General features: G+C 41.3%; 1 protein-coding gene across 7 annotated transcripts in view; it reads right to left on the bottom strand.

Moving 5' to 3' along the window:
* Nucleotides 1-24744, bottom strand: part of NCOA2 (nuclear receptor coactivator 2) — a 286213-nt gene that overhangs the window by 51558 nt on the left and 209911 nt on the right. For all 7 annotated transcript variants that reach the window (XM_025265272.3, XM_025265275.3, XM_025265270.3 and 4 more), the window contains 3 exons: nucleotides 7792-7895; nucleotides 3268-3445; nucleotides 759-947 (listed from right to left, as the gene is read on the bottom strand). In XM_025265272.3, coding sequence (XP_025121057.1) covers nucleotides 759-947; nucleotides 3268-3445; nucleotides 7792-7895 — 471 coding nt within the window. The remainder of the gene's footprint in view (nucleotides 1-758; nucleotides 948-3267; nucleotides 3446-7791; nucleotides 7896-24744) is intronic.

Genomic DNA, 24744 nt, shown 5'->3' with positions numbered 1-24744 from the left:
CGCAAAGTTTCTACTGACTGATGGGCCTCAGCTCTTTCCCTTCTGCTACACACACAGGAGGCCATATTCAGCATTGTCCCATATCATAGACAGTGACAGTCTCAGAGGTGTAGCGCAACCTCCTCAGAAGGCATAGGGGTGGACACTATATCAGTATCTCTTTAAAAGGAAGCGCCTAAGAGCTTACGGTTTGGAACTCGTCTCCCACTCCCATTCCCATCTCCATCCTCTCTTATTCTGGATGCAGCATCCAGAGACAAACCACACAAAATTCATTAATCCCTTGGAAGTGTACCAAAGATGTTCTTTGTACCGTGGGTGTTTTCCAAGGTGTGGCCTGAACCTTGCTGCAGATGTTCAGAGACGCCTAGGATCCCTGAGAGGTTCAATACTAGTGGAACTGCTCTGGCAGGGTAGCTGCTAGCCACACAGGGGTATTTAAATGAAGACTTAACAAAATAGACAAGTTGGTCCCCAGGTGCATTGCCGACGTTTCAGATCCTCAACAGCGGCCTGTGGTAGCGGTGGCTGTGCTGGGCGCCGCACGCGCGGCACCGCCTGCGCCACAGGAAACCCTATTGGATGGTGCAGCTTCAAGACTTGATGATTAAGCTGAGCACAACAATTGCTGAGTAGCTGAAAAGAACAAAGGAACTGCCTCTATATTTTCCTTTGTGTGGCCTCTAGTTTCAGATTATTAAGTGTGAAAGAAGTAGCACAGGAATACATGACACTAACATAAGAGAAGTGGCCCCTACCTTCTCCTTCTTCTTTGATGGACTTTGGTTGAGAGACAGCAAAGCACTGCATAGTTTCGTATTTCTGATGTGCTTCCTGGTTATCATGACCTTCCTCTTCTGACTCAGGTAAAGGTTTTACCAGCATCCGACAGTTGAAAGTATGGCTGTTCCGCCTGGGAGGTTCGCCGGACCAAGCTCCCCCGTTCACTGAGCAAAAGGCAAAAGCAACCCAACAGGGTAAAGAGACTAGTGTCAGACTGGCTTCTGCCAAGTTATCAAAATGGCATAGGAAACACACAGTGGTTTTCCTTTCATGTGGTGTTTACACTTTTCTAAGTAACTTCGAAATCTATAGGGGGAAGAATGACTGGGTGAATTCTTGGGAAACTTGGTGGGAATCTCAAATGTCTATCACACTGGTTACTCTTCACCCGGACCCATTCCCTCCGAGCTCAGGCCCTGATTTCTCACCAGCCCCCTCTTACCCATCCAGCTGGATCTTTCACGTTGCTGAGCACAAGACCTGCCCCCGTCACTGTCCATCCCCAGTCCCACATGCACATCTCTGCACCTGCTACCTCGTCTAAAAGGCCAGGACTTCTCCATGTCTCCTACCCCCATGTACTCCTGCCCCAAGGCTTGAGGTCCTGTTGCTTCTTACTGACCCCTCTTCCCTAAAACTTCACCAAAATTTGAAGTGTATAATCTGTAATTGGGCTGTATTTTTTTTCTTCATGTATGTTTCTTCATTAAGACTGAAATAATCTTGAGAATACACTGCTAATGTCATTTATTCCCTTTCAGTGAAATACTACTATACTATGTCTTCTATTTTCTTATCAATACCAATTTAATACCAATTACTTAATACCAATATATTAAACTTATATATTAATTCAAGAAAAAGGTGATGTAAGAGAAGAAAGACATGTTTTTTTTGAGATGCATTAGAGAAACCAAAAAGAGAAATAAAAATGGGCCAGTCATAAGATAGGCAAAGCACTCTCAAAAGTCACTAGCTAGAAAACATTTGAAAGACCAATTAGGTCCCACAATGCTAACCCCACAGACACTGGGCTGCAGAGGCGGAAAGAAGGAAAGAAATCCTAGAGAGAAAAAGGAAATATCAAGTTAACTGCAAGAAACTGTTCTACTGAAGGAACCACAGCTAGCTTTATATAGACATCTGAAAAGTTTATTTTACCATCAATATTCTTAAAAGCTTATTTACATAAAGGAGACTACATAGAGTAGTCAAAGGAAAAAAGACCTTTTATTAACTCAGGTTAATAAGTAATTTGAAAGTATAAAAAATACAATATAATGTAAGGCAGAGAGCTATTTAGACAAGTGAATAAATAATAATATTGAATTAACAAGTACAGGTCCTTTGAGGAAGTCATAAAATTACTGAAGAGATTTGAAAATACTAGTTATTTGAAACAAGAAATCCCATTTTCTTGTTCATTTACCAGAGGATATAATAGAAGGATCTCACATTTTGTATTACTGTTGCAGCCACTTTAAACAAAGGGTTACCCTATTAAAAGAAGAGCCAGCCGTAACGGATGTGAAAGGCCTCTTCCTATTTACTGGGGTGACAATGAGACCAGCGAGTATAAACAGTTTTAAGAAAAGGAACAAAAACATTTGCTAACTCAGGACTTGACTTTATTCTCTACTAAAACATGCACTTCTTTTTAGCCATGAAGATGTTCTTAGCATCATCAGCTTATGTGAGAATATTAAAAAAGAGCATTTAGTGAGTGGGAACAGTTATGCTCCCCAAGCAGCCACTGAGGTGGGCCCATGCAGTGAATCACCCACTTTAAAACATGGCCCTTTATAATCACGGACACTTTTGGACAGCATCTCCAGGTCTAGATGAGGAGGGCAGGAAGGGGCAGCAGTGGGTGGGGAAGGAGGCAGTACATGGCCATGTCACCTGCAGAGCCTGAAGAGTCTGTGAAGCCAAAGAGCCCATTTCGGGCTCCCAGGCTGAGAGCATCCGAACCGCGACACACCACTTGTTCCTTCACATTTTATTTTTAGAACGTCGTATACACCCACATCATACTCTTCACAAGCTGGGACTCAAAATAAACTCAATCTCAAGCTTCTCGTGACCTTCTACTTCTTAAGTGGTCATGGAGAAAAAGGACAAACAGAGTCGGCTGGCACTGGATAGGGTGGGAGGCAATTGGGCACTGTCTTGAAAAAAAAAAAATCACCAAACAAACCCCATGAAAATAGTTGCCATATGACTGCTTTCCATCTGAAGTCCTTTCACTTACTTTAAACATAGGGTCAAAACGATCATTCATAGACCAATATCTACAGATGGGCTTTTCTCCATGACTTCTAAGCTTAAAACATTTAACACAAGCATCTCTTAAAACACTCCCCAGTTACTGTTATCCCTGACTGACATAAAAGAGTCTGTTTCACCTCCCGCTGGCCAAGACGATGTATGTGGGGGTGGGGTGGCGTGGGGTGGTGAGCAGAGACCCGGAGGACATTCATTTACCTATGGACTTTGGCAGCAGGTTTTTGACGAATTCAGTGTGGTCCCCAACGTGCAGAATGCTATAGACACTTTTGTTCATCAGCTCTTCCTGGTTATACCTTAGGTACTGTGTCACATTCTCTGAAACAAACACAACGTTGCCTTCCAGGTTCACTACAAAGAAGAACCCATCAAGGGCCTACGGGAAGAGGCACAAACTGTGTTAGAAAGACTGCAGCGGAAGGTCACATGCAACTGTTATGAAGGGAACGGTCCTTTTAAGGGAAACATGATTCACTCATGGAGAAGAGATCTCTCTCCCACCTCTCCTCGCATTCAGAAACAACAAACACATTTTTCTTGGTGAGATGATTCCATCTTATAAAATGGGACAGAGCCTACATCAGGGTTTCTTGTCATAAACTAAATGACAAACACTCATTCTGTTACTTTATCAGGAGATAATTACTGCCACGTTAAGAGTATGCAGGCATTTATTTGTTATTTTCCGAATGAGATGGATGTACTCCGCAAGGCGGAGAACAACTCGTATGCTACTGATCCAGTTCAGAGCTATTACTTTTCCTTGGTGTAGTTCCTTATGGAATACAATGCGAGGGAGAAGTCACTGGTAATTTCCCACAGTTTTAGGATAAATGCCAAGGAAAAAAAAAATCAGAAAATTTTGCCAAGCTGCCAAGTCTTAAATGAAAAGAACTGAAAATGATCTCAGATCTTTTTAAGCAACGCCAATCCTTGATTGTCTGGTGTCAGGGGGGTAAGGTTCTGGGAAGTGTGTGTCTGATGTGACAAACCCATCTTCCTGAGGACCTCAGGCTGAGACTGCACAGGGCCTTGGGGTTTAGGTTTCTAACCCCGAGGGAAAGAAAGTTAACTAACTGTGCCTGGCTGTATTTCTTTATTCTCCAAGTTGTTAAGATGTAGGTTCCTAAATCACCCGGAGAGCAAGAGCATTTTTCCTGTGATGGGTGAGTGGTTCACTTTGCTATCATTATATCGACACATTTAATGAGCCTTAAACACATCATGTCATTTTATTTTTATTTATTTATTTTTTTGGCTGTGCTGTGCAGCTTGTGGGATTTCAGTTCCCTGACCAGGGGTGGAACCCAGGGCCCTCAGCAGTGAGCGCGCAGGGTCCCTAACCATTGGATTGCGAGGGAATTTCCCACTGTGTCATTTTAACATTTACAATTCTGGAAGGAATGTTTTCCCTTTGTCAATTTACAGAAGAAGGAAAAATTGAGACTCAAAGAGGGTAAGTGATTTGCCCAAGCTCTTGCAACCAGAGCTGGGATACAAATCCGGGTGGACTGCCTCCAAAGCTTGTGCTTTGATTCCCAGGTGGCAGAGTTCTCCCCAGTGTTGACCTAGAGTGCCATCTTGTCACGGCTGCTTGGACAATGCAAAGTCTGGGCGCTCAGTGAGTTTTTCTTAGTTCTGCCTCCTTTCCCTTTTTGATCCTCATTTGCCAGAGCTGTTTTACGGATCAGGGAGCGATTAGGACTGGATGAGGCTTGATAGTGACCAGGCATTCCCTGGATCAGGGCCAAGGGGTCCACCCAGTTTATGCCAGTTTCTTCAGGCTGTGTATTTACTGGTTTTTCACATGGATGTTTCATGGAAACACCAGTATAACAGTGTGCATGACTGGGGCATAGTGTTTTACTTTTTCCTCTAGTTTGCTTTTTCCTTAAGTTATTATTTAACAGGCTCTTATTCTGTGAGCTTTCTTTGAAATATTTCACCTTTAATTCTATTTTCATGACAAAACTACACACTCTCTCAAATTAGAACCAACCACAAGGCACCAATAAAAAGCTCTTAAAATATATACATATGTGTATGTATGTATATGTGTACATATATGTATATATATGTATGTATATGTATACACACATACACACATATACAAACACCATTTTGTTTCAAGCTCTTCTTAAATGTTCACTGTGCTGTTCCCATTGGTGTAAACAACGTGCAAGCCAAAGCAAGACTGTGTAAATAGCTTTCCATGATAGGCTGGCATCAACTGTTGGAAACCTTGTGTGAGTGTGTGCGCATGTGTATATGGGGTATGTGGGGAGGGAGGTCAGGAAGTCAGTCAGTTGATTAGTTATGTATTAAGTGTTCTTTTAAACTCACAGCTTTAAATGTACCTTCAACAGGGATTGTCATGATAATATTATCTACGGGTCACTTTTGGAAGTACACGTGGCTTCCTACTGCTTTATACAATGGTAAAGATATAGTGGAAAGATGAAATTCTTTCACCTTATAAAACTATTTGTTTTCTTAAAGCTTACTATGATATGCTCTCATGAAAAAAACCTGACATTTAGTTTTGTTGCCTAGCAACTACTATGCTATGATGTAAGCATGAGTGTGCATCTATGCCTAGAACGGCTCAATGAGAGCAAGTTTTCTCTGTTTAAATTATTACATGTTAACAGGGAAAAGATGCAAATTCAAACCTTAAGTCTCTAGATTCAAAGCATTATCTCTCACATGTTTAGCACTGAAGTCCTGCTACACAGGTGTTTTGCTCAATGCACTGAATTCTCAGCAGACTATTTTGCAACAGTGAAAATGTGGATTTGATCTTATGAGATAAGACCCGCTGACATCTAGCAATCTGATTTCTGCAATTAATGAGCTTGCTCTCAAAGAGCTTGAGTCATAGCCTTGTGGTTACTGCCAGCATCTCTTTTTAGAAGCCTTGAAAATCTTCCCAAGAGTTTCCACCCTACTTTAAGTCACCCCCAATGTAAGTAATAAACACAGGTATACCGGATTTTCCTAACTGTAATATTTAAAATTCCCCAACATTTCCAAATGAATTTTGTTTCCAGTTCTTTCATCGAATTCTAAGAGTCCACCTAGTTAAGGGTTTTCTCAGCTGCTTCTAAGAACCAAGTAGGAAGCAGCACTCTCTGGCCTTCCAGTGCCTTGTCAACTCTGGAAAATCAGGTTAAGTGTGTTTTCACTTTTTCTCTAAAAATTGTCATTACGTGTTTTCAAGCCAGTGATGAAAGAGAAATAAGCAGGGCCCAACATAGGGTCCTTTGAAGTCTTTTGGTCAGCAGGGTAGTCCCAAGGCTGAATTTTGTCATCTCTAAAAATAAAGACTGGGTCAGACAATCTTTACATTTTTTTCTGTGTCTCCCTAGCCCCATTATACAGTAGATTTTCACAGAATTAGACTTTCTAAAAATAAAAATCATCTTATGCGCCAACTGGTTATCTTTGCTTTAAAAATCCTAATTTCTTCTATATGTGCAGTGGCTGCCAGTGAAGCAATTCTACAATGGCAATGCTGCAGACCTTCTGGCCATTTGATAATTTTCAATCTCATCATATCATCAGCAGAGTAAATTATCCTGAGAACTGACATAATTTATGTCTCAGGGCTCCTCTGCTTCTTGTTATATATTCACTGAAATTTTTTTCCCCTCATCTTACCATAGCCTACATCCTGAATTTTAATTTTGGAATAGGTATAGCAAAGAATCTGATGCTTAATACTGTACTGGGTTAATAAAATAAGAAAAGTGGGACTTAACAAATTCTAGATACTAGTCTGGTCATGAAAACTCCTAAAGTTAATAAAGAAATGGCAGTTAATCAAGAAGGAGGAGATATATGTACACTCACAGCTGATTCACACTGTTGTACAGCACAAACTAATACAACATTGTAAAACAATTACATATTATACTCCAATTAAAAAAAAGTTGGTCCTCCCAAAAAGAAATGGCAGTTAAGATCACCCATTGCAGTGATGCTTATCTTAAAAGTTCTGAATATTACTTCAATTTTTGTCTTTGTGAAATCAATAATCTAGATTCATGTAGCATAAATAAAAAGTGTAAACCTCCATTTGGTCCTCAAATTTTAGCCTGTATACATAATTATTTGTACTTGCACAGGTGAAAATCTAAGAATTCTGACAGCATTTCAAAACACAATATATCACAGAATTTAACAGGACGTGTGAACATGAGTGCTTGTGAAATGAATGCTCAAGCATTCATTTTTTAATGAACTTTAAGCACTTAAAGTTGGTCAAATTTATATTCTAATCTAGTTAATTTAATTCTACATTATCAATCTGAAAGGTATGTAAGCTGGAAACAGGAGTAAATTTTAGATACATGTTAGTAAGCTCAAGAGGTCAGCAATACTTCCATCTTAAGAGTGAAAAATAAATGTGGATTAGCCTTAAATTATATTCACTTAAAAATGAATTTTGTTTTTTTTTTTAAACTTTTTATTTGAGATTGGAGTTTAGCTAATTAACAGTGCTGTGATAGTTTCAGGTGGACAGCCAAGGGACTCAGCCATAAGTATACATGTATCTGTTCTCTCCCTCAAACTCCCCTCCCTTCCAGGCTGTCACATAACATTGAGTAGAGTTCCCTGTGCTATATAGTAGGACCTTCTTGGTGGTCCCATTTTAAATACAGCAGCATTCACTGAAAGACTAAACGGAATACTGGGAAGATCAACAGCAGGGTGAAATACCTCCAGCATCATCGGCCCCAGTGCGTCCTTGTCAATGACCCCCTGCCCAGTAGACGATACGTCTGACTTCTGCACTTCATCGATGTTGGCAGCTGCTGCTTTCTCTGCAACAAACACGAGTGTGAATTAACTGGTGTGCTATTTCAAGGACAGAGGGACACAAGAACATTTTTATTGTTATGACTTCAAAAAAAATCTTCAGCAGGATCAGATCAGACTGTAAAAGAGTTAGAGAACATCCCCGCTGCCATGGCATGGGAGAAACTGCTGGAAGCGGGAGCCAGAACATTAACTTTTCACCTCCAGGACCTGTGGCTCAGAGCCCCTTTCAGGCTGCCGATAAAATGAGTTTAGAGGTTTCGTGCCAGTCCCCAACAAGCATTTTTTTTGTTTTTTTTTAAAGACTGCAAAACTGTTATATACTGCAGCACAATTCGGGCTTTCTGCAGACTCCCCAGGCAGGGATGCCTGACTGGGAGTCTGTAGTTCAGACTTCCGGAGAGAAATCAGAGGTGTGTCTGAAGGAATAAAAACGAGTCCTGACCACTGTTGCTGCTTCCACGGGACACTCCTGTGGCTTTTGGACTGTCCTATCTCTTGTCACCTTCACATTTAGAATAACCAGAAAGACTGGCCCCTCCCTGGAGGGAGGTGCTTAACGACATGAGGCAGAGAGCAAGACACCCTATCAAGCACTCGGAGAATTTCGATGGCAGCCCTTTCATCTAGTTCAGAGATGCATGGTCTGGGCTCCTGGACTCAAATGGGCGAAGCAACTTCCCACCAGGCCTGGGAAGACATTCCGTCATGGAAAAGGCTTATGGAAGAAACAGATGCACAGTCATCAACGTATGTGCAAATGGGTTATTTCGAGAACACCAAGAAAAGTTTAAAGCGTAACAAGGATACATCTCAACAATTTGTTAGAAAACAACACAACACAATGTGCCAATTATTTGTCCTGGAATAAATTATAGCCTTGTTTACACTGCATGTTATCTCTGTAATTAAATGCAAGTTAAGAAAACTGTGAGGAAGAGATGGTTGGATGGCATCACTGACTCAATAGACATGACTTTGAGCAGACTCTGGGAGACAGTGAAGGACATGAAGGACAGGGAAGCCTGGTGTGCTGCAGTCCATGGGGTCACAAAGAGTTGGACACGACTGAGAGACTGAACCACAGAGAAAACTGTAAATCAATTCAGTACTCAGAATCAACTTGCTTTCATGAACTTAGCAGACTCTGCTTCTTTTTTTTTTTTTGTAACAGAAGATTTTACACAGTATTTGTGAAAACCTATAAAGGTTAATTTGTACCTGGGAGCCTACAGAAAATAATTAGGAATTATGCAGGCCCTCCAGATCTTGATGGAAATCATCCACATGCATATGTATCAGTGGGAAAGGGAAGAGGGCCTGTGTAGTTCAAGTCTCAGCTCAGCCACTTAGTACAAGTCAGAGCATGTCACTTCAACTTTTGGAGGCCTTAGTTCCTGCCTTCTTGCTTCATGTGCTGTGACAGGAGTAAATGGGATATGTAAAACACACTTTAAAAACCAGAAAGTAAGGGCCTTCCCTAGCGTTCCAGTGTTTAAGACTCTGGGCCTCCCATTCAGGGGGTATGGGTTCAGTCCCTGGCTGGGGAATTAAGATCCCACGTGTTGTGCAGCACAGCTAAAAACAAGGAAAAACAACAACAACCCGTAAACTAACTTAGAAATATAACTTACTACTAGCATATCTGTCTTTATTAGCTCTTCCTGACTGAGTTCCAAAGGCAGGGGTCAGAAGCAGGGAGTATCTGTTTTCTCAGTGACTCTGCGACATTCCTGATTCACCTGCTTAGATCTGAATAATTGTGACTGGCTATAAATAGAGCTGTGGCTTGTCTAATAGCCTTTATAACTCAGCATGTGAGGATGTGCTAGTCCTCCCTTCATCTTTCCTTGCTGCCCTCCCCAGCTCTCGACTGTAGGTCCCTCGCCCTAGCTGCTGGCTTGGTCTTAGCCCAGCTTTTGAGTCATTCTCACCTGGGGCAGGCGGGATCTCAGGTACTCCTCTTCCCCCCTCCCCATTTTTCCCGGAAATTTTTTCATTGCCAAATAACTCCCAAATAAATACATATTGGGGCATACTACCCCCAGCCGCCGTTCACTCTGTGAAGCTGTATATTTCTCTTCAGTTTCTGCTCCCTTCCCCACATCAGTCCAGGGACAGGACCGGCACCATCAGCTGCTGCTTCATCTACTTTTCCTCTAATTTAACAACCCTGCCCTGTGAGGTCTCTGCAGGTTTAGGCCTAAAGGATCCCTGAGTTTTATGACTACTGAATCGCAAAAGTCATGTAATAGGTATTATAAATGTCTCTGTAGTCCCTTTTATTTACTTTTTGTCTTCAGTGTGGTGGCATTCAGGGTGCAGGAGTGTTTAAACTGTGCAGACCGAGTAATCCTCAGCCTCCTTTTAGGGCAAAATAATACAAAATGACACTGTTTCTGATAATCCATTTCCAAGTCCTTTGGTAAAAAAACCTGAAGAACAGTTGATATACAATATTAAATCAGTTTCTGGTGTGCAATAAAGTGATTCAACATTTTTATATATCATAGTCCACTTCAAGTTGTTATGCTAAAACATTGCCAATAATCCTTGAATTATATGTTACCTCTGTGTATCTTATTTCCCAAGTCTTTCAGAGACAATCAATATATTTTGTGAGATATTTACATTTTGAGGATCTGATTATCATGCTGAAGACCCCAAAGTTTCCTCAATCCATTCAACATTTTGTGGAATTAAAAAATTCAAACTTGGAAAAACTCAATCATGCAGGTTCTTAAACAGTGACAGACTTTCAGATTGGGGTATCCCAAATGTTCTAGCAATGTGTTCAGGTGCTGAATTTTTGATGCTTATCAGAAAATACAGAGCATGAGATTATCATTTTCTTTCATCTTTAGGAATCTACAGATCATAATTTAGGTTAAGGGCCTAAAATTTAATGTAAGAGATGATTCAGAGGGGGAAAAACATTTTTTGGGGGCTCTACTGGAAAGCCTGGATAAAAATAATTATTATCCTGAAAGACTGCAATGATCAACCATGTCATTTTTTTCCCTCTTTCTAACATTCAACTGATAAATTTTTGAAAGGAGAAAGCAGCAGCTAACAGGCACTCGCAGAGAATGCAGGGCTGGCATGAGGAAAGTGGCCAGAACCCTGTCCATGTGTCTCAGTGTCCTGCTGTGTGTTCCGGTCATGCTTGTGGTACAGGTGGAACGAAGGATCCCTGTGGGATGAGAGGATACATCTTGCTGGGGGCAGAGAGTAGGGGGCATCTACTGAGTCAAACGAGAACTTAGGGCTGTACAGTGAGGAACTATAAATTCAAAGAAGAGATTTTTTTTTTTTTTAAAAAGGCTGGACAGAGCCTTAAATACTTCACATCCCCTGTAGTGGCGTTGGATTCTGTGGGATACGTGAGTGCATGGCAAAAGCGACGGCTGTGTGGCGTCTGTTCCTGGGGAAGTCTCAGCCTGGCCTCTGAAACCAGTGTTCAGGAATAATGGCCAACAATTTGTCTAAGCTGGAATTTTAGGAATCCTGGACTCAGAATAAAAACAACAAAAATTTTCCCAAGGTCAATCTCAAATTATGTTAGTGTGCTGGCAAAGAAAATTCCAGATGAGGCCACTGAGTATCTGCAAGAGAACTTTTAAAATGTTCAGTGTTCACACAATGCTATTCATATATTTATTCAGAGAATGGGAACTGTTCACTACTCACAGAGTAAATAAATAAGAAAAACGGGTAAAGAATTTAGGGACCTTCATGCCTGTCCTCACTGAAGAGCTATACATATTTATTTTTATTTACTTTTTGTTAACTTGTCATCTATTCAATTCTGTATTAGATTTGTGCTTTGGCTACTTCTCAATATTAAAATCTCAATAGTATGAAGTGATATAAAATACATAGAAATATGGCTTTACCAAGGTAATCTGAATCTAAATTAAACTGGCCATGAATTTATGTTATTTGGGTACTTTTCATGAAGTAATTACTACCTCCGTACAAAGTTCATTTGGGCTTTAGAGTCAAATAGGAGGAAGAAAAAACTCCTTTGAGATATCTTGTCATGTTACCCGGACATACATTGGTATTTTGTGGGAGCATTTCAAGAATGAGTATGCTATTTTTATGTCCCAGATATAAATAAGCTTAAATCCTTAGATATATTTATACTTCTGTAAGAACAGCCATTACTATACTAAAACATACTATTTAATATTTTTAAATTAGGCAGTTTTCTCAGTGGTCACAAATTATATTTACTTTTCTATATTTTGCATCCATTAACCATAAAAATATATTCTGTTACAAAAATATCCCTCAGTAAACTCCACAGTTTATTGAAAGATCATCCCAGATCTTTTCAAATGATCAAAACCTTATGAAATCTCATTATTACAGGTGGAACTCTTACACTGAAAAACGAGATGATAAAACTGAATTTTCAGAGCCTACAAAAAGCTTTCTGCTCCGTGCCCTGCTTTCCAGTTCTTCTGCACTTTGACTATTAAGGTTGTTCTTTTTAGGTAAAGAATATGACCTGAGAGAGTGACAGTGAAAACAGTAAGTCTGTCCTTTTCTTCCTCACCCCCTAAAGACAAAAATGCCATGAAATAGCTCTAGGTCTTTGTAATAGCCCAGCGTTACAAATGCAAAGCTCTGATTAAAGAGACTGTCCAAGGATGCGGCCGTCATCTTTCTGCTACTGACCCTCCCTCCTGGGTGGCTGCTCCAAGAGCAAGCCCATCCTTCCTCCATTCACCGGCACTCCAGAAATCCAATATCAATTAATTAGATTTCCAGTTTCAAAGCAAAGAACAAACCCCATCTCTTTAGGGACTGTGTTAAGATGAGTCATACCACAAACTGGGAGAAAATCATTAATGTTATATTCCATACGCTTTTCTTCATAAGTAATTATTACTTACGCTTTCTGTCAGAACAAAAGGAAAGGTGAGTAGGGAAGCATTTAATCTCTAGATATTTAAGTGATTTACAAATACAAAGTAAAAATTTAAATTTCCTGGTGAGAACAGAAACACACAGAAACTGTGATTCTAGCAAAAAAAATTATATATCCTTGGGAAAAAAAGCATATATAGCTATTTTTAAAGTATGAAGTGATGTGTGTATGTTTCTTAAAGACCTTTACATATTCTGAGAGAACATCATTCATTGATTTTTGGTAACCTAGTGAATCTTATAATATTAGAAGGTCTCATCTACTTGTTAATTAGGCAACTGAACTGAGAACATGCATTCCCAGGGCCTTTCTGAAAAATACGGCCAGAACAGATTCCTGCCTCTCACAGGGACGGCAGCCATGGCCCAGGGGACAGCCACATAATTGCTCTAATTCCAGCAGCAGCAGCAGCGGCGACAACCACGGATGACTTAGAAACCTAAGTGCTATTTAATGTCTGCCCATTAGAGGGACATGGTGATATGGCCATTATTTAAGAGGTTTATGCTCTTCTTCTCTCCCCAAAAAAGTCATCTGAATACGGGACTTCCCTGGTGGTCCAGTGCTTAAGACTCCACGATTCCAATGCAGGGTATGTGGGTTCTATCCCTGGTCAGGGAACTAAGATTCCATGTGTCATAAATACATAAAAAAATTAAAAAAAAAAAAAAAAAACCATCTGAAGAAGCCATGGAAAACTTGTGGAAATTATCTTTAAAAAGTCAGAATCGAAACAAGTATCGGTGATTCACTCTCAAAAATATATAACCTGAAAAATAACCCATGGTGTATTTTTACATACAGAGAATATGTGAACATTGCCTATGTTTGGATGCCCTGACATGCAACAAGAGTTGAAAAGTTGTTCCCAAGTTTGGTCAAGTATGAGGAGAGCTGCTTTTACAGAAGTGGTGTTATTTAAGGTATCAGCACCTTCAACTAAAAGGGAACCCGATACTTTATGCAGGTTTTGTAATTAATTCCACTGCTCCAAAATGAGTACAATCGCTCACCCAGATACCTATCAATTTTTCAGCAGACTGACGTCAAAGATGAGTCTAATTACCTCCACAACAAATTTTAACACTCGAGTAGGAATACATCCACAATTCCACCTTTTCCTGCATTGAGGATTTCAGGTGAAGCAACAGTCCAACCCAGCAGTGCTGGGACCCACGCCGAGAGTGAGCAGAAGGCATTGGGACGATGACAGGCAGTTTCTGGCCAAGCACTACAGATAAAATATTACAGGGAAAGTGATGTAGCATCTCAAAGGTTCTAGAAGGTAAAACCAGAGAATTATGCATCTGCACCCAACTAAAATTAGAAAAGCTGCCATCTGGCTCCGTGAAGCCAGCAGCACATTCTTATTCATTAGGAAGCATTCTGCTAACATAAAAACACAAGGCCCTTCCTGTGCTCTCCAAATGTGTTTATCTTTTCAACATTAATGCACTATATATCATCGGGCTGCTGAAATCTCCTGCCGTGCATATTAAAAACGCACAGCTGCACTTTCTTTGGGAGTGGGAGGAACTTCGGCTCCAAGTCACCTCCCTATTTTTCTGACTCGGGAGTTTGGTGTTACTGCATCACGCTTTCCCTTTGGCGTGAAGAAACGGTAAACTGAACCCATCTGAAGGCTACCTTCCCCAGCCCCCAGCAAAGCCCCCTGGCTCTCTTGCTTCAAAAGAAAGCAACAAGCTTGGTTTCATTTCCATCAACGGAAAGGTGTGGCCGCTGACACGGAACCAACCATCATGCCATAAGTTTGAAGTATGCACGTCCTACTTTGTAAATGAATGTACCACACGGATCAGGAAGAGAAAATGGTAGCCAGAAAAGATTCTGGGTATAACTGGCTAGAGAACGCTTTTGCTTGCAAGAACTATCACTGAATCTGCTATCACCAATGTATCATTTTTTTTGGCACCCCACTTCAATATTACCTATCAATACTGAATGTACTGATAGGTAAAATTGACAGTGGATAACCTTTCATAGTACACCATGCATATATATGACTATTTGTCCAGAATCTTTCTTTTAGATAATCTATACATGTCTATGAGGTAGGACCTTAAATTTAAAGACAGATCCTGAAAGGCAAAGAACAACAAAAAAAAATCCGACACAAAGTCAACCACATTGGCAGAGAAAAGAAAATTGTTTAAATTTGCGGCAACACAGCTTCAGAAGCACTGCAGGTAGATCAACTCAAAGGCAACAAGTACACGTCATTAAACCCAGGCTGTCAGGATTCATTCATTCTCCATTGCGAGAATGTCGGTCTCTGCCTGCATCTTCTCCAGCAATGGAGTATTAAGAGGTAAGGGCAAAACAAAATCCGAGAATTGCTTGGTTCTAGTTAAGTCGAATTCATAGGGCACTGACAGCTAAGGCTTTAGGAGTTATCTGAATAAGGAATGGAGGAATCAGAATTTGCTTAGAAGGTTGAAAGGTGAGATTGAGATCACACAAAGGAAAAAAAAAATCAGTAGGTATGAAAGAGGTGAGAAGTGAGGTGAAGTTTGAATTCAGCACTCATTCAGGATATTTAACGGCAGTCTCTCAAAGGACAAAACTATTAAAAAAAAAGTTTCACTTTTCCCAAACACATATGTTAACTCAAGCAATGCCAACAAAATGATACCACAGGAGCATGCAAAGCTTCTCATAAACGGGTTAAAATACAGGAATTACATGAAAAGTTGTTTCTAACGTCCTTAAGAGGACTTTAGCCTAAGTAGTAGAAATATTCTATCATTATTCTGTTAATTAGCACAGCATAACTCATCTAATTGTCCTACCTTGAATGCGTGTGTGCTCAGTCACTTCAGTCATGTCCAACCCTTTGCAATTCCATGGGCTGTTCTCCAGGCAAGAATACTGGAGTGGGTTGCCATGCTCTTCTCCAGGGGATCTTCCCAACCCAGGGATCAAACCTATGTCTCTTACGTCTCCTTGTATTGCAGGCAGGTTCTTTACCCACTAAGCCACCTGGGAAGCCCCAGTCCTACCTTACACCCTAGCAATATTTATTATCTCCCTCCCCAGCGGCATGATCCTGTTTGAAGGTTTCAGGTACTTTCTGACTCTTCCATCAGCACCAGATGCCCTTCCACCTGTTCTCTTTGAAGACCAATCATTGTTCCGGAAGCTCACAACAATCAAGCTAACCCCTTCCTCTGCTCCTGCAAGGCCTGGTGCCTAACCAGCCCCAACCCCGGGGCTGTGAGATGACTGATCTGTTCCCACAGCTGTCCCTTTCACAGCATTGCTGGCTGTTTGACAATAGGAGAAGTCTTTTACTCCCTGGCTGGCACACAGTGGGTGCTCAATCATGTGTTATTGAACAGTTTTACCGCTGGAGCTAAAATTCAGGATATGCAGAATCTAAAACTCACAAGTACCTCTCTTTAGAAAGAGCTGTTCTGAAGGGCTTCACTGCGTACTTAACATAAGCAGGGGGCTAAGGTTCTGATTTTTGTAGTCCAAGTATGAAGTAGAAATAGGATGAGACAGAAGTGAGACTGTTGGTGTTAAGGGCATCAGGACTATCCTGGTGGAGAATGGGGCAGCATTAGGTGGGGTGCTTTATATTTCTTTCCAGACTCCAGGGATTTTATTAACAAAAACAACAATATAGCACCTTCTCACTGACCAAAGCACCATCTCTTTCCACACTTTAGAGATGAAGAAAAATAAACAGACCAACTTTATTCATCTAGGTAATCTATTATTTAGGAAGTTGCAAGTTGCTCCATTAAAAAAAGGGTAGCTTAGGTATCATGGGAGTTTTTAATCTGACTCAGGGATTTTCCTAGCCATGCTTAGCTCTTAAGAAATTATGAGGCAAGCCAGGTAGATGTCTACAAACCACCCGTTTGCTGGGGACCCAGGATGGAAGAGTGCTTCATCAGATTTCTTGGTCTTCCCGCACAGTGGGCTGGGAGAAGCCCTGGCCTCCAAGGAGAAGTTCCCTGAGTTACACAAATCATCTGGAAAGTGAGGCTGGGCAGAGGAGGGCTGACATCCCTGGAGAGGCTGGCAAGGATCTTGTCTTATTTAACTTTGGATACTCAGTGACTAACATGAAACTTACCACTTCAATGGTGTCTGATAAAAGCACAGGGTAGAAAAGGGGGTGTGGAGGGGGAGAGGCTAGGAAACAAAGAAGGACTGGTCTCTTGACATCCGCTTACCCTTCTCACCAATTCCACCACAAGTTCCCACTTCATTCAGGGTTCACAGGGCTCCGATTGCAAGACTCCCTTTCCCTTAGCAGTGGATCTTCAGAGGCATGCCTCTTGTGAGACTGAACACCGGCCTAGGACTCGACCTTCCTTTTCCCTGGGGCCATTCTTCCATGTCCACCCTCGTGCTCCCACTCGCCTGTCACTGACATGCCTCCTGCTCTGATTCACTTTAGGTTCCGCCTGTCAGACCAGCTAGCCTGTCCTCTCCTCACGATTCTCTCCCCTCTGGATATTTTTTCCTTCCAGTTTTTCTCTGCGGACACAAGACCTGATGCCTGTCTCCTGAAGAGACTGGTACAGTGAGTTGTGCAGACCTGCCTCTCCTTTGCCCACTGAGACCCCAACAATCTCACAGGGAGGAACCCACTTCCAGGGGGTTCTGTCTTGCCTGCCACCCCTGGAACCCCGGGCACTCACTTGTGCCTTAGCTTGAGTAGTCATAGGGGAACTTTCAAGCAGCCTTTTTAAAAAGCAGGTGTTCCCAATTTCAAGCACCTAATGCAGGAAGCTGATAATAGAACATAGAATCATCCAATTTAGAGTCCTGAAACATTAAATTATGTTAAATCATATCACCCTAGTAGAGAAAGCACAGCATTGATAACAATTTGGGAACCTTGCATAAATACATGGAGTGGCATGGCTGTGGTTAATCACGGAAGGCAGGCTAGAGGAGGGCATACTAGCAAGGGGTCGAGCCAACTGGATTTCAAAGTGACTGTAAGGTGAGGGCAGTGTCCCTGGTGAGAGGTCTCCAGGGTCAGGGACCAGAGCTAGGGCCAGGGCCCCCAGCATCTACTCCTTGGGTCACAGGGCACATACTGGGCCCATTGTCAGAGGTGGGCTCCAGAAAATCATACTGTCTGCAACCACCAAAATCTCCTGTGGACAAAAAAATCTCTAAAAACTGAAATTTCATTTAGATCCATTCGGCAGATTAATGACTAAGACATAAACAAATCCCAGGTAATTTCTATGTGAATGTTTAGGGAGGAGAAGGAACAACTATTAAGACAATAGATCTAGTCAAGTCCATTTCAGACACTTCGAACAATTACTACAAGTAAAGTGCATCATTTCTGGTGACCGTGAAGCCATCATGCTTGGTTGTTTCTTGTTAGTCCACAAAAATAGAACTTTTGTGATTTTTTTGATCATAAAAATGATACAGCAAGTATCACTTTTATATCACACAGAAACAGAAGTTTAATCTCTTCAAATGTTTGAAACAGCATTTTGATTTGAACTCCTATTTTTACATACCAAAATGTCGGTAGCCCTTGGCCCCCAACTAATCTCCAAGAGGTCCTGGACTTTACGAACTTGGGCTCTGGGGAGAGGGCATAGTGATTAGTGCTGACCATGCAGAGCGACAGAGTTGTTATGAATGATTCGTCTCCTGCACAAAGAGCTGTCACCTTAGGACGGCATCTGAATTGCCCAGACCAAATGTGAAGTAAAGCCGGGTAAAAGAAAGGATCTGACTTGTCTTGAAGGCCAAATGTATGCCACTACAGAATATTTTACAGCAAGGTTTGCCCACACAACAAAGAGAAACTGGATCTGAATTTGCAGATTCCAACACATGTATGCAAAACTTTGATTGTGGAGAACAATCACTGTACCTTCAGTAAGAGATTGAAAGTAAAAGTGCTAGTCGCTCAGTCGTGTCTAACTCTGCGACCCCATGGACTGTAGCCCTCCAGGCTCCTCTGTCTTGCCTCCAGGCAAGAATACTAGAGTGGGTTGCCATTCCCTTCTCCAGGGGATCTTCTGAACCCAGGGATTGAACCCAGGTATCTTGCACTGCAGGCAGACTCTTGACCATCTGAGCCACCAGGGAAGCCCAGTAAGAGATTAGGTGAAAAGAAAAGGACTGGAACGAATTTGGGAAGTAAGTAGATCTTCCTAATTTTCCAAAATAGGAGGTTTCCTTATCATTATCACAGTAACCTAAGTTTAAAAGACATCCTAGAAAAAACCAATATTCACTGTTTCATAATGACGATAGCAAAAGATTTAAATTTGTCTTTAAAGTAACCCTTTAAATACTGTGTGGCATAAAATCTCTCCAATTTAAGCAGGAGTGGCACTGAGTTGTCAACCAGCCTTCCACAACTATTCACGGCAGCAGGCAATTAAATGGAAGACAGGGGTCAGCTTCACGCAGAAACTCATAGGCCTCACCAGGCAGCAGGCGCACAGTGAGGGGCTTAGGAACTGTGGTACCTGCACGTGTGAAAGCCCAGCAAAAGCGTGCACAAGGGGTGACCACAGTTTGCACGATGAAGTTAAAGTCAAATGAACAAAGGTTGACATTTACAGAGATTCCTAAATTTGGTATCCTGACTACCTTTGCCACAATGAAATTCTCTCCTTTCTTTGTATATGGTCTTACGATTCTCCAGTAAATTTTGTATTCTACAGAAAAAAATTTTGTGATGCCGCTGGTAACTGAGCAATTCTCTTGGGTATTATATGTTATGTCCTCTCAAATACAAAGACTATTTAAAGCAGTCAAATCTACTTGCAAGACATTTTAAAAGGCATCTGAAGTCTGACAGGGAATTCCTTGGCAGTCCAGTGCTTAAGACTTGGCACTTTCACTGTGGGGGGGCCCAGGTTTGATCCTCAGTTGGGGAACTAAGACCCTGCAAGCCACATGTGACATGGTGCCCCACCCCCTCAACCCCCCCAAAGTCTGACAATTGTGTTCTCTAACAAAGCTTATGGAAAAGTTTGAGCTACAACTGAAAGATATACACACAGCGAGTGCCATGGCTATTCCCATGGGGAAGAAAAATCCTGGAGAGGTTAATCATGATCGTCTGTGCAGGCCATGGCATATATAAAAGTTAACTAATTATAAATATGAAGAACACATAATAGGAATTAACTTACTCTCTATCAAATTTACTGGTTTAAATTAGCTTCAAATTAATTTTTGTTTTACATGTATTAGCTGTGAGAAAGAACTTTTCCTTACCACTCTACAACCCTTCAAATGATGAAATAAAAGCTTCATTAGATGTACTCATCCTATTTTCACTTTTAATTACCCTGCTTACACTTTTAAATGCTGGGTGATTTAGTATGATACTGTCATCAAGACTTCAGTAAAGTTCTACCCAATGGCATTTGGAAATAGGTTTTACTGTCAACACAGATGAACACTTTGAATCCCAGAAACCTGGTTTTGGAAATCTTGCCTGCCAGGTGACAGCTAACAGTGAGGCGGAGAGAGTGGCTGAATAATGACACACGTGATAACTGGGCAGGTCCGGTGTTGAGAGCTGCAGCGAGAGCAGACCTCGCCTTTCTTCTGTAGACTGAAAGCCTGGACCAGAAGGTGAGCTGTTCTCATGCCAACTGTAATCCACCTGCCTCTGAACTGGCAGAGGCAATATACTGTCTTTGATGTGCATTTTCAAAAAAAAATTTTAACAGCATCAATGGACAGTGGGTTTCCCAGAGACTCGAATGGTGGCAGTTATTAGGGCTGTATTGCCAAGGAAAATATTTGGCTGCATGTGGGGTTTCCTGAGAACAAGTTAGTACATGACCTCAATCTTTTTCCCAGCTTATCATAATGCTGTGAGGCAGTGCTGATTCAGCAAAGCAATCCATAATCGCTTGCAAAATGCCCCTGCCTCCCAGGGATGTTATGAGGCTTAATAAGATAATGTATGTGAAGCATTCTGAGTGCCACAGAAGAAAGGCGCTAAGTAATAATATTATTCTGCATTTATAATTACAAGCAGTCTTACAAAAGCAAGAATCCAATAAACCTGTTTACAAATTACAAATAAAGACGTTAAATAACAGAATATAAAGGACTGTATAACAAAGAAAAATGTGAAATCAGGCATGTGTAAGAAAGGAAACGGACAGACTTCATCAGGCTAAGTCAAGTGAAAACGAACAGGAATAGACAAGTTTGTACTAAAAGAAAATTACACCCCTTTGTGATAAAATAGAAATTGAATCAGAAACTTACAAGAAGGTATTTTATTGAAGTTATCTTGAGACATGGCTTATTAACGAATTAAATTTAGTATCATTTCTATAGCTTTTCTACCAATAAATTTAAATTAAAAAAAATGTCAGTATTAAGAGTAATAAAACTCTTCAGTTATCTATGGTAAAACCAAAACATAAATTTTCACTCTCACTGGGAGAAAACATGAGTGAGTACTCTACCAAATGTAAATTTCCTTCCTTTTCAAATATTGAAATAAGATGCCTTCTCTGCCCCCACCCCTACCCCAACAGCATTAGTCTCTTAGAATGAAAACATTTGTTTTCTGTCTTTCTGGACTAGCCCAAGCAAGGGAACATGACACATGAAAATCCACTTTGAGGCCTTCTTGATCCTGGATCCCAGTTGTCATTTACTCCACGTAATCTTCCTGGAATCTCAGGGGAGCCAATTTTTGTTTTTACACTCTGTTCCTCCAAAACACAGCCATAATATCACTTACTATTCCATATGGAAATCATCTGACTTGATGTGGATCGCCTCATAATTCTCCTGAGGCTGTGGAGTCCTTGAGCCGGGGGCTGTATTTTATACATTTTTGTATTCCCATCACTTTGCACAGTCCATGCTAACCCATGCAGACACTCAGTAAGTTTACCTGATTCATGCTCTGGAGAAAGCAATGCAAGGAGAGCTCAGGTGGTCTGGGCAGGTTTGAGGGATCAGCTCCAAGCACACAGATGGTATAAGCCATTTTAGTTTTTAATTTTTCTTTGTAATTTTGTTTTCAAGAAAGCGGTGTTTCATGTTTTTAAGGGAAACATAAGCACGGTCTTAGATGGTGAGGATGCAAAGGTAAAAAAGACAAGCCTTGTGCTGCTGTGCATGCTTGAGGCACTGCCATGGTGTAGCCGAGGGCCGAAATGGGGTGAGCAGATTGTCTCTCTAAAGTGTTGTGGATTTAGGCAATAAAAGAAAAGTGAAATTTATAAATTTGTCAGTATAAGGAGGTTTTCTTATTTACTAAGCTAGAAGACTAAGCTTATTTGGAGAGTAAAGTTTAGGATACAGCATTGATCCAGATGCTGAAGGAAGAGAAACTAATTATTGAAGATGTTACTAAGATGCCTCCATCACAGACTGAGCGTGGCAAGAGCTGCTGCAATTAACTCAGAATAAACCTCCATCAACATGCCAGGAACAGTCCGCACCTCAGGATGCTAGCAGGGCCTGATTAGCTCTCTGAAGTGTAGCACCCCAAAAGAATTTTGGAAAATAAAAATGTGAACGTTAATGATATTATCCTCCCAGGATAAACCCAATTGCCAAGGAAATTACACTTACAGGTCTCAAAAATACAAGCCGAGAGCATACGCCACAGGAATAAAAATAAAGCTTTCAAAATTTCCAGGTAAACCTACTGGGTGAACTTGAAAAACCTACAATTACCTGATTACAAAGTGAAATCCATCTATAAGATGGGTTAGGTATCTGTCCTTCTTAAGAAAAGCACGGGTCACTGGTTAGAAGCGTAGCTAAAACACACCAATGTCTGGATCTTTCCTCTTACCCTAATATGAAAACCAGGAGCTCGATTTGAAAACCTCAATTCCCAAAGAGGAGGATTAAGTATAGTACATGGAAAGAACCACAGGGGCTCCTCAGATCAGTATATGAAAGAGAAGCAATGTTAAAGAAATTAGCATAATCAACTTGCGTATATAGTATTGTGACTCTGCACAAGAATATCTAATATCAGGTCTTTATAGATCCTGACACCGGATTCATGATCTTTCAGGTTCACCTCCCCCATCCCTACCCTGAGGGTCAATTTGAAAAAAAATTAACTGCTCATAATTTGTAATTTTTTAAAATATGAAAATAGCTTCATTGTGTCCCGTAGGCAACAAATAGGCAGTGAGTGTAGTCTTACAGTTCTAAGTAACTACAGTATTGAGAGGGGCTTCCCAGGTGGCTCTTGTGGTTTCCCACGTGGCTCAACAGGTAAAGAATCCGCCTGGAGACCTGGGTTTGATCCCTGGGCTGGGAGGGTCCCCTGGAGAAGAAAATGGCAACCCATTCCAGTATTTTTGCTTGGGAAATCTCATAAACAGAGGAGCCTGGCAGGCTACAGTCCACAGGGTTGCAAAGAGTTGGGACATGACCTAGACACTAAATAACAACTGTATTGAGAAGATGCTTATTGAAGATAAAAGTGTTATGGCTTTGAAGCCACTAAGTAGAGACTAAAGCTGCAGCTGTCTACATGTTTAGCTGGGTAATGTCAATCTATCAATAATACTTCAGTACTCACCTCTGCAAGTGCACAGGGGGCTTCACCCCCATTTCTTACCACCTCCATTTAGAATATTTCCTCTGAAATACTGACGAGCCATACTTCAATTCTTCGTGTAACTTAAGATTCACTATTTATCTATGCAGTCTCTGTCTCGTTAAATAGAATTTAAGAGAAAGGAAAGAAGAGAGAAGAACAGACAGATACAAGTGGAATGGTATGGAAGATCGGGGGACCCACAAGTACCTCCTGTGAGATCGAAAGAGATAAATTTAGGGTTTTTCTAAAGATAAGATGAAATTGGGAAGAGAGACAAAGCTTGAAATAGAGCTTCATGTATATTTCAGAGAACATCTGGAGCACAATTTATTATGAGTTTTAAAGACTTCCTGAAAGTTTGTGACTTCTCCTTTGCTATTTTCACTTTATCTGTTTCGCTAGCTAAATAATTCCAGAACTGAACATTTGCTTCAAAGGCAAGAATTGCACATAAAGACCTGAATTTTGTGCTGTGGTAGATCAAGGGAGAAGGGAAAAAAAAAAAAAAAAATCCCAGGAGAAATAAACAGAGTGGTTAAAAGAAGACAATGGAATGGGAAGCAGGTGAAAAAAAGGAAAGAAAGATAACCTTGGCCCAGAGCCTCTGGTTTACTCTGCCAGCGTGAGCTCCTGGCTTTCAGGCTTACACACCCTCATGTCACCCTCCCCATCACCATGGTCTTGCCCTTCTGGAACTCGCTCCTCTCACAGGAGTCTTGGCATGTGGCAGCCTGGAAGGGGAGGAGTCCAGGAGACCCTACCAGGGCAGAAAGGAAGGAAGGAGCAACCCTGCTCCAGGCCTCTGGAAATCTAGGATCCTCCCAGGGAATACATGCATGTGTTGACTGATTTGCCACTAGAGTACCCTTCAGTTTGTAAAGAACACCGGGCTTACCAGGTGGCACAGTGGTAAAGACGCTGCCTGCCAACGCAGGAGACATGGTTTTGACCCCCTGGAATACGAAATGGCAACCCACTCCAATATTCTTGCGTGGAAAATGTCATGGACTCCCCAGAGGAGCCTGGCAGGCTACAGTCCATGGGGTCGCAAAGAGTGGGATACGACTGAGCAACTGAGCGCGTGTGCGCGCGCACACACACACACAGACACACACACACACACACAGACACACACACACACACAGAGTGGTTCCCACCTTTTGTGGTAAGAGGGGGTCATTTTTTTATCAACAGTAATGTCCATGGAGTCTCACTGGACGGTTATCTATACTTAAAATGACATATAACAGAAAGAAAAGGTTACAAAAAATTTAGTAATACTTCTAGAAGAAACTGCATCCTATTTATCACTACAACATCCCTACAAACCTCATCTACTGAA

The sequence above is a fragment of the Bubalus bubalis genome, chromosome 15 (assembly GCF_019923935.1).
Source record: "Bubalus bubalis isolate 160015118507 breed Murrah chromosome 15, NDDB_SH_1, whole genome shotgun sequence".
Taxonomy (NCBI): Eukaryota; Metazoa; Chordata; class Mammalia; order Artiodactyla; family Bovidae; genus Bubalus; species Bubalus bubalis.
Note: the sequence above shows the minus strand (reverse complement) of the source record. Positions and strands in the feature narration are given on the sequence as shown.